We start from the raw sequence: 11,010 nt of genomic DNA, 5'->3' as shown, positions 1-11,010 counted from the left end.
TGAAAAGTGAATGGGGCCATAAAGGTACTTTCGAGATACTTTCAATAAAGAGCACATGATGCGTGTGCACATTTACTTTCGAAGATTTCTTTAGGCCGTGAAGGTGCTCATTGCTTTGCATGATGTTGCTATTGTGCTGTCTATTTCATCAATCGAGTCATAGTCAAGAGACTGCCCGAACTCTTGAGGACTTTCTCTTTCTAATTATAAAGGAAAATGCTTTAATCGTCGTCTATATAAATATATTTCGAAACAAATTGAAGAAAAAACATTTTAATGTATTTTACAGATTTTTCTTTAATTTCCGGAAGATTTCAGAATGTAACTATAACATTACAATATTACGAAATGTATTGTTACAATTACATTTATGACTGTATTTAACACAAGTTCGTGTGCGAATAGTAAAAGTGTAACGAATATATTTTACGTATTATGGTTTATCACCGTTATACTAAATAATGATTACAACTTATAATAAATCACAACGATATTGTCTATTGAAGTAATTATTATCCGCAATTAATCGTTTAAACGAAGTACGTCGTTTGAAGAAGACATGTTCTTATATAAAAAGCGCATTGAGTATAAACGTGTAAATAAGTATATAATTAAGTAAGTTAAAGCTAGTAACACCTTTTAAGTACACGTAGTTCGACTTTTATTAAGTGATTTCCCTATAACTTCACAATCGAGTATAGAGTGCTTTGTGCTTCGAAGAATATACGAACATTAAACACGTGTTCGAAATATTGTATATACTTGAACCTTCTTAGCACTTACGGTAGGGTAAATGTCACTGTAATTTAAAACTCAGCCGCAGCCTAAATGATCAAAAAAGATTTTCAAAAAGTGTAAAAATGCATAAAAATTCGCTTTTTCGATTTGTATATAATGAATATAAATTACGACTTGACAAAAATTTAATTGTCAATTTAACTAACCCTTATAATCACAAATTAAAAGCTCAAGAGAAACCTTTAAAAAAATGCGAAATATAAAAATTAATATAATAATAGAAACATCGCAAAAATTAAAAAAGATTATTCATAAGTTTAATCTATTTGTAATTATCTAATAATATAATCGCTACGATGATTAGTCCATCACTACCAATAATTCTACCGCACGTCATTTTCTTACAGCACTTGAATACTTTCTATAAGCGATAATTGCATCGTCACTTCGTGTACGCCGATCGAACCTTTTAGAAAACTAAATTAACTAAAATCTGTCAACTGCACGGTAACTAAAAAATCTATCATCCATTATCACGTTCGCTATCCGTCGTGTCTAGTTGAAGAAAGTATTTCGGTTATAATAAAATACTTGAGTATCTTTTTTCATAATCGTCGAGCTAATTAGCCGGATACTACGTCAATTAAATTATAACCGGATTATACCTAAGTTAATTGAACTGGCTAAACAGTGTTCCGATATAGCGAGTTGTAATTATAACGGTTCTAATGCTGTACTAGGATTAATTGCACCGTGATTGTACACTACACGTTCATGTCTTGGGGCTCGGTACAGTCAGTGGGTTTGATTTCAAGCCACCAGTCGTTGGGATAGTGATACTTCTGTAATTCTATGCCTTCCCGAGGCACGGGCATCAGTCGGCCGCCGAATTGTTTCGCCGGCAATGGAGGTATCACTAATTGTGGCGGAAAGCACTGTAGACTCGGGGAGAACTCGCAATCCGGTGGCAAGACCCTCCTGGTCCACCCGACCCTTCTCACCATCTGCGTCTGCAAGGGTCGACACAATTGAATTTTCTAATTATCCTTTGCGAATTATCCTAAATCTTCCCACCGTGAATCGGAATATGTTTCAGGAACAACGATGGTCTTTGGTAATATCAAATACGTATATAATATGTTTTACTATAAATCTACGTACGACGTATTCGGCACATAAAAATCTTGCCGACAAATTCGGTAATTCAAATGGTAATTTCGACAAATAAGGAGCAATAAAATGTCTTTATTGTCGGTTTACAGACAAACTGACGCTGCCAAAGAAGTCACATCCGCTTGTCCTACATACGGGATGCGTTGTAAAACGCATAGAAATCGTATATTTTAGTTTCCTTCAATGTTTCATAAAAGAGTAGAGGCAACAGAGCACAAAGCATCGAATTTGCATTTGGCGTGCTAGATACATAAAACGCAACCTTTCTGAATGCAGAACTTTACACAAAAGCAAGGAAAAGCTGGAATTATAACTAGCAATTACCGAGACAATAAAAATTGACATAAAAGCGAAGCATTTGTAGTAAAAATATTAATAAAACAAATGTTGCCTTTTCAATTATACGTTTTAAAAACGTTTTTTTTTTCAAGAATTTTTCCTTAACTTTGTAGATATAATTTAAAAGAATTATTTAAACAAAATCTATGAAACCTTTTTAAGAAATCTCTTACCTCTGCATCCTCCTCGAAAACGACTATTTCCAACTTGGGCGCATCCTCGCCGACCTCGTGTTCTTGTATTTTGTAAATTCCCGCTGCATGGAGATAAGTTGCACTCAGACCGACTTCTCGAAAGGCTTTCATGATTAAGACATCGTCGCGAAGCGTGTCGACTAAACATAGCTCCACTTTACGTGCCCACGGAAGCGCGCGGCCTATGCGAACTTGACCCCAAAGGCCGCCCAGGCAGAGAAAGTGAACGATGCCCAACTTAGTGAGAACTAAATGAGCCCTGATAAAGTTATGAAAATTATGTACATATATTTCAATACCAAGTAGCTTGATCCAAGATTAAAAAATGATGCTGCACATTACAAGTTGATATCTCATTAGAATTTAATTAATACAATTGTTGGGGTCTCAATTCAAAAATATAATTTTAAAAAATTGTACGTATTTCTCTGGCTTCAAATCTGAGGCAATCGATAAAAAAAAATTGTCAGAGATTTTTAATTTTTTTTTTTTTTTTTTTTATTTAAATATTACAAGTCCTGACCTGTAAGCGAGATCGTGTAATTTCTCAGTAAATTCTTCAGGCACGCTACACGGCTGCTGTGGAATATCTTGCCGACTGAGACTATACCAAAACAGCACCACCATCAAAAAGAACGCCGCCAGAGCTCGCATAGGGGTGATGCGAAAGCTTCTCCGTGGGCAAACACTCATGCTGATATCCTGAAAATTACAACGATTTTACCGAAACCCTTCCTAAACGTCATATGAGTCAATCTTTATTTAACTCTATAGCGCACTCTTTCGTACTTTACTTCGAGACATTTTACAGGTGAAAATAATGAGAAAGCTGCATCTTTAGATACCTCTGTGTGTTTGAGAATATTTTCTTTATCCTACAGATTTTTTTAATCTTGGATTTTTTACTAGAAGTAGCATTAAATTGTAGACTTTTTTTTATTTTTAGATGTCTGACATTTTTTAACGATTAATAAGTATTTTATTTTTCCATTTCTGCACAACAATGCAGCTTATTAAAGATAAAATTACCGTAGCTTTACACCATTTAATTGCAGCATATTAAATACTTATGAATCGATTTGTCTACCATGTTCGAAATGTGAATTTCTAAAGAAATTTCTAGAGAAGACTCACGTCCCTTGAGGAACATGCATGACATTAACAACACTCGTCTCTGGGACGACACTCGTCTCGTGCAACCCCCACAACGAATGAACTATAAAAAACCAAGGACACTTAAGTTACATACTCGCGGTGTACGTCGTAGTCATGACCACGTGTGATAAGACTTTCTTGAATTTTTCTCTTTACTTTCTTGTCACCCCCTGCGACAGTAGTAACCACTTTCTCATAAAGACTTGGACATTCAACCCCTGATGCGTTCGACATGGCAACATTGCATAATATTGATCTTTCTGCCCTACCGGCAGTCCCTTAAGGGATGTAAAAATAACTGTAAGTAAATGGTAAATTGAGAAACTAATTATTCTATTAATTCACAAAACAACTTTTAATTTTATTTCTAATAATGTAAAGCCTATTCTTAATTTTTAAAATAAATTATCAAAAGCAATCAGCCGCAGGAGCTTAGCAATATTGATTATTTACAATTTTCTATTAATAGTTTTCTCAAGAACTTTTTTTTTTTTTAGTTAAAGTTATTTGGTACTATTTATTCTTTTCCTAAAATAAGCCTTTTTACATTTAATAATTTTAGGCAACGAATTACGAATGTATGTATCTTACATGGTACTCCAACACCTTTCGTTTATATATTGTTACAAAATTTATAAAATATATTGCATATTTTGTTATTAAAAAATACATTAACATTAAATCTTTAATTACAATTAAGCAAAAATGATAATTTAATTATGGCGCCCATATAGGTGGTTGAGAGAAATTCAAAGTAAACAGAATAATAAATTCGTCAATTCCGGGGTGTTGCGGTGGCGAGGTTCCGAAAAAGCTCGGGAAGTATTAAAGGTATAGGAAGAATAAATAGGTGGCACGTTCCCGTTAATTCCGTGCCCACGCCTCTTTTGTAATGATTGCTATCTCTTACCACCGAAGTCACGAAATTGCCGGGAACGGCGGGAACGCGAGCTCCAGAGAAACCTGCCACGAGCCGCCACCGTTGGTAATAGAATTGATAAAACAGAGGTTTTATCATCAATTCTATTATCATCGGGTAATACGCAGCTCAAGCTTCCCGCTATCATTTAAGGATGACTCTGATAACGAAATTGGCGGTAACGGCATCCTGCTTTCAACTACTTTCATGATTATCCTGAACTCTTGATTATCCTAAACTTCTCGAGCATCTTCGGAAGCTCGACGCTGAAAAACCTCGGGATTGATAGATTTATCGTTCTGTTTACTCTAAATTTCTCAGCCACTTACATATATAGGCGCATGATTAAATTACCGTTTTTGTTTAATTGTAATTGAGGATTAAATATTATTTATTAAATTGTTAACAGATTTTTAAAACATTACGTGTTACAAAGTCTGAACTTTGTGCGCGTTAGTTACTCTTGCTTTATAATTATCTTAAAATATTTTTTATTTATAAAATAATATTATAATATAGAAAAAGAAATAATAATGAAGGGAAAGATTGCACTTAACTAGAAGTAGCTTGCTCGATTCGGAAGCAAAAGGGCCGCGTGGATTATGAAAAGGGCGGGAGATAAATGAGCGACGGAAGCGAGACGTGAAATTAACGAGCAAAAATAAACGTTTCCTCGATAATCTCGGTTGCTCGCAGAATTCTCGGCCAGCGTGCGCGCTTCTCCGTTTCTCGCTCTATTTACTTTTTCTCAGAGTCGAATGAGTTATCGCGCCGGCACCCCCCGGGTTATCCTAATGAGCAGAAACGCCAATAAGCCAGGGCGTCTCGACGGGGATGGTGCGTTCTTACGTCTTATTTTTAAACGGGGTGCCTGTTGACGAATTTGCGCCGCCGTCCGCGTCCACGCCGTAAATGAAACATCAGAAGTCGGTTCTTCCGAGGATGTTTAAATATAATGAAGATGCAGCATTCCCGCCCGATGTCAATAATTAAATGCTTTCTCAAAGTATCGATGCAATGTACAAATAGTCATTTTGACGATAACGCAATAAAAGAGCGATCAATCGAACGATCATCATCTCGTAAAATAGATAATATTATTACTTCAATTTTTATGCAGAAAATATTAAAAAAAAAGCGTAGAGAATTTTTTTTTTCTAAAAATAAGATTGTCGTAATTTTATTTAATTAGTATTTATAAATTTCTCGAACTTGCAATCTTTAAATGTTTGATAATATTATCACAATATCGTGAGTAATCGTGTCGAGGCGGACATTAATCTCTCGCCGGCGCGGGGTCGGAAGGTCGCGAGCTCTCTCCGGGTCCGGAATAAAGGAGCTCGGGCGAGGCACCAGAAAGAGAGAAGAAAGACAAGAACGACGAGGGAGAGGAGGATGCAGCAAGAAAAATTGCGCTCGATGTCGTGGAAACGAGCAAAGCCGTAAAACAAACGGTCGGACGTCGCGCCTCTTTCTCCGCGTCTAATTCTGTCTTGTCGTCCCTTCGCCGGCTCTTCGCCGTGTATTTTCGTAGCGCGTGTCACCTAAGTGCCTTATCTACACGCTCTTCGGACGTTGGGTCCTGAGGCTTGTCCTCCAGCCACGTGCTTTGCACCTGAACTTTCATATTTATTTGCCGTTCTGAACGAAACACATGTTTTAAGTATTTCAAGATAACATTCAAACTACGTTGAAAATAAAGATATTTATCACGCCAACCAGCTTTTTTTTTTATATTAATTTTGATCATCGATTATTTTATGGTAATGAGAATTTGATAGAAAAAACCAACGGATGATCCATTCTAAATTTCCAATTGCTGCAGCAATTTTAAAAGAACTTAATATTTCCTAAATCTGAAATCTCAGAGATCCTAGATCCCGGCCAACTTTCGATTGTGCTCTCGAAGCCGAAAAGTCGACGTGATGATTTCAGCATTCCACGGGGCTCGCTCGCTATCGCGGGAGCACCGTCCGCCTTTGAGGCCTTCTCGCCGACGTTTGCCATTGAGGGTTTTTACCCCAGTGGAATCCAAATGCTTTTACGTACACGTTGCTCACATTGAAATGCAACTCGCGTTCTTCGATCTGGTCCATCAGCTCTCCGCCTCTCATCCCTCCAGGGCGTTCACTCCTCATCGGTAGATTGCTCTTCGATAAACCACTAATCCGCTCACAATCGCTCTTCTCCATCTTTTCTACTTACGATCGATCTTTGCCGATTTTTCTTATCAACAAACGCGGAATTTATTCGCGTTTATCGAGTGTAAACATGACGATAATCATTTCATGTCAAATTAGAGAAAAACCGAGAGAAAAATGGATGGATCAAGACCACACGACTTAAATAACATTGATTTTACATAATCCAAGTATTTAAATGCCTCGCAAATTAAAGATTGAAATAGACCTCTGAAACGGATACCGCGTAAGGAGTGCACAGATATAATTTTCAGGTCGAAAACAGGACTGTGAAAATATCGCGAGTGTTCCTCGAGGCAGGAGAAAAGAGGCTGATAACGACCAAAAGTCGACGTGAATCGCGTCGACGCCGCTGTTGACAACGTAAAGGCGAACCATGTGGTCAATGCGCGTTAAACGTTTGCCGCGTAAACGTTTAACGTTCCGTCGGAATATATGGACATTCCGCGGTTATTTCGAATACGTTTCGTCGGCCGTTTTTACGTCGGTGTAAATCAAGCCTGCGTTCGACTTGGCGCGCTTGCAAGCGCGTAAAAGTGCTCTTTTTCTTCTCCTGGAATCTTTCGATGTTGTACTTCGTACCACAATCCTGGAAACATCCTAGAATAATCATTGATCATCCTATTATTTAAAAAAAAGTATCAATGTAATAATTTGCATTGATATGATTTAATTTTTACTTCAACTAAAACTACATTAAAAAGAAACGGATCGAAAATCTTAACAGATGCCGGAATAAATAAATTTAATTAAAATTTGTAATTATTCCTAAAGATATGCATTGCGCTGGAAATGTAGAAGGTTCGTCGCTTTTTGCGCGGCGGGTAGAATTAAAATGGCACAGGGCTAAAAAGTTAATTTATGACGAACGTATTCTGAGACGCGTCGCCGCAGGGAACAGGCCGCAACGTCCACGTGTCGTTCGTCGCGCGGGAAAAGATATTTAACCGACTTCTTCGACGGCCGGCGATCACCTGCTCGATCAGAGCGGGACGTCGCACGTCCGGTCGACTGTGCGGAACTGGATAACTGTCAACGCAAGTGTAAAGCTGCCAAAGCGATAAGTGACTGTAATCTATGCGTAAGAATGGCCACGCGTCGTCGCGGGACACCTGCGGCGTTCGGCCTGTGACGCAGAAATTTCAAGAAACTGATTATGCACGCGTACCTCTGTATATCTCGCGGCACGTGCTTTATCTTCATAGTTATCGAAACTTGTATCAATAGTATTAATTATTTCATTTGTCTGTTTGAAGCAGTAAATTTAAAGCAAACCAATCGTGTGTACGTTAAGCAATTATGCTGTGTCAGAAAATGATAAACAAAGATAAGAACGAAAAATGATTTTTCTTTATCTCGCACCCTATTTGGTAAGTGCGGGAAATACCGTGCACAAAGAAAACTTATCTACTTATTTTCTAGCTTGTCCCGATAAAGAAAATTTCAGAAGCTAATTGTTTCGACATACAAATTTTTCTATTAGTCTCCTGACGATGAATAATTTAAGACACTTAAAAGAAAAGGAGTACACGCATCTTCAGAAACATTTACCTGAAGATTTATCTCATTACTGAGAAAGATAGAGGGGGAGGGCGGAAGACCGAGAACGGAAACGTTCTCGGAAGGGGATAAAAATTTTTATTTGGCGTTTACGAGCGATTCAGGGCTGTGGAAGGATCCTGCCCTAAGAAAGGACGCTTTAATATCCGCTTATGACGGCTATGTTTCACAGTCTGAGACACCCACTCGGCCCCATTCCGCCCCATCAACCCCCATAGTGCGTTTAATTTACGTGTTTTCGCGAGTTATTCGCCCTCCCATCCCTACACGGCCCTCGTCGAAGAGGGTCGGTCGCCATGACGACGCCAGGCGTCCCGGCGCCCAATCGTAGGGCGTTTACAACGCGTCGACGTCGGCCCTACGAGGACGAGAAGGACGATAATAATTGATGGGGAAGGGTGCCCCCGGATGTCGCGGGGGTGGTTGGCGGTTTCGAGGGATGTAGCGGGGATTAAATCGACAATCGAAAAGTGCCGTGCTTCACCCGCCACCGTCGCCGTTGTCGCTCGGGAGTTCATTGCGAGATAAAAATAAGAAGAGAAAAATTCGCTGAGAATACCCTCGTTTTCGGCGATGCGAGATAGCGAGCTCGGGCACGCAGAAATACAGGCATGCGAGAAGGATCGAAGCATTTAAACGATCCAGGCTGCGGAACTTGACAAATTTTAGAAACCCACGATTTTATTCATATTATTAAGACTGACAAAAGCGTCGGAAATTCGTTCTCATTTTCGTTCCTTATTTTTGGTTCTCTTTACGGTACACGATGCCAGCGTCAATTTTCGAATATGCGAATCTAAGAGTCGGAGAGTCCGAGGATTCACGGCTGTCAGAATTTAGCTCGAAAAGAGATTCGCGGCTCGTGCGGTACCCTCGCTATGCGACGCTCAAATTCCGGTGACTTGTGGTGTCACTCGTTGAATTCCGCCGAGCCTAACGACGATTTCCTGTCTGCCGTGCCGGAGACGAAGAGTATTTCAGATACGTACGTACCGGGCGAGGTACAACACAACTACCTCCTGGACCATCGTGCGGTTCGGCATTCGCGAGAGATGAGCGCTTCAACGGGGTTCGTCTTCTCCGCCCCCGGCGGTTAATCGGATAAGGTTCATTTCACATCGCCGGCATGGTTTCATTCCTATTCCAGCTATGGCCACTACAAAGTAATGCTGCAATCTCAACATCGCAGAAACAAACAAAAATATAAAAAAAAAAAATCTATGACTCGTTTAACACTTTTAATATAAATAAAAGAAACCATGCGCGCGCTGTTTTTTAAGAGATCCCAGGTCGCGCGCGTTATTACATTCGGATATATTAATTCCAAATTAAAACTATGTACGCACGTATTATTAATTCCGAATTAAATTTTTGTACTACACTAGAACAAACGGCAGGTAAGAAGATGTAATTAATTGCGACCCGTCGTTCAGCGTGAAGACGTAAACGCGATCGTGTATTGAGATCGTGGTCCGGCGCGGAGACAGCGTTGGTACAAGCGAAGATTTTATCTCGGGCAGCTGATCACGACGCCGAGGAAAGAGCCTCCGAGATTCCTCTCTTTTTTCCTTTATTTTTTTTTTTCTTCGAATCTTCGAGGTGCTACTGCAGATTTGCATAAGATCAGTTACCGATTATGGTCGATAGGATCGCCGTCTCTGGCTGGTATCGAAATCGCCGGCTTTCCGAAGTCTTTTTTCTCAATCACTTAACTTACGAAAAAATATGCTACGAATTCGCCAATAGTACCCGAAGAGCTATTTTTTTCTTCTTCATTTATCCGTCGCTCAGTATTCTATTGTGTCGTAAAAAAATCGTAAAATTTTATTAAACAGAGTATAAAGGTCGTAACATATTTATCGTAAATGAGAAAAAAGATAAACATGATTTTTATTGGCAATCGCAACTGCACGTTTATTTGTACAATTGTATCTGCCGGTATAAATACGTCGAAACTCGCAGTAGTATCATTATCAAAGTTATTAATCGTAAACTGTACGTCAAGCTGCTAAGTCGAGAGAAGATCATGTTGATCGTAAGTACTTATTATTAATTATTAAATAATTATAGCGTTTACTTGCATTGTGCATCAAGAAATTTTTTGTAATAGAAGAAATAACTTTGATTGCTAAATATTAATAAAACACTAATTTTTAAAAATCTGCTTTTCTGTTAATGTTACAGAAACCTTGGTCATTCGTGACAATAATTGTCGCCATGTTCCTGTTAATGGTAACGGCGCAACCGAGAGTGTCTGACGACAACGACATTAAAATTATTAGAAAAAGATACACGTACCGAAGACCTCCTGGCATATATTGGGTCAACCCAACCACAGTTTAATTAAACTTTGGTTCGCTTTTCTAAGTAATATAAAATATTACATGATTTACAAAATTGTGACGGTGTTGGTGTCGTATGTTGTAAAATCATGTTGTGAAATAAACGTTATTTGAATCGCACGTTCTCATGCAACTATTTTACGTTAAATTACCGACATAAATGTGTGTGATAAAAATTCCTGATGCGCTTTTAAAAATATATTTCGGTCGATATCGATTCAACATTCTATAAACCCGCGTAGCTGGTTGTCGGCTATCAAATGGCGCAAGTCAATGTCAACGTTAACTTGTTCATGGTGCTGAAATTTCGTGAAGGAACGAACATACGGCGATCGTGACATTGTATGCATATTAGACAGCTGGGCGACGTACCGAAACTTGCATTTGTA

General features: G+C 38.7%; 1 protein-coding gene and 1 long non-coding RNA gene across 3 annotated transcripts; one reads left to right on the top strand and one right to left on the bottom strand.

Annotated features, from left to right (window-relative positions):
* Positions 1–86: 86 nt before the first annotated feature.
* Positions 87–3,904, bottom strand: LOC139103063 (uncharacterized). 2 transcript variants are annotated; one of them, XM_070657403.1, is made up of 4 exons: positions 3,694–3,902; positions 2,968–3,146; positions 2,424–2,703; positions 87–1,748 (listed from the first exon to the last, which is right to left on the bottom strand). In XM_070657403.1, exons 2-4 carry the CDS (start codon positions 3,135–3,137, stop codon positions 1,503–1,505), a joined length of 696 nt encoding a protein of 231 aa, XP_070513504.1. In that variant the 5' UTR covers positions 3,138–3,146; positions 3,694–3,902; the 3' UTR covers positions 87–1,502. The 2 variants fall into 2 exon arrangements, with proteins under 2 accessions (XP_070513504.1, XP_070513505.1); XM_070657404.1 differs by having other exon boundaries at positions 2,968–3,904.
* A 5,727-nt stretch (positions 3,905–9,631) lies between these two features.
* LOC139103108 (uncharacterized) lies at positions 9,632–10,741 on the top strand. Its single transcript, XR_011545830.1, has 2 exons — positions 9,632–10,314; positions 10,464–10,741. It is a non-coding gene; the product is annotated as an uncharacterized lncRNA (long non-coding RNA).
* The last annotated feature ends 269 nt before the right edge of the window (positions 10,742–11,010 follow it).

The sequence above is a fragment of the Cardiocondyla obscurior genome, linkage group LG06, assembly GCF_019399895.1.
Source record: "Cardiocondyla obscurior isolate alpha-2009 linkage group LG06, Cobs3.1, whole genome shotgun sequence".
NCBI classification, from domain to species: domain Eukaryota; kingdom Metazoa; phylum Arthropoda; class Insecta; order Hymenoptera; family Formicidae; genus Cardiocondyla; species Cardiocondyla obscurior.
The sequence above is the reverse complement of the archived record's forward strand: the minus strand, read 5'-3'. Positions and strand labels throughout refer to the sequence as shown.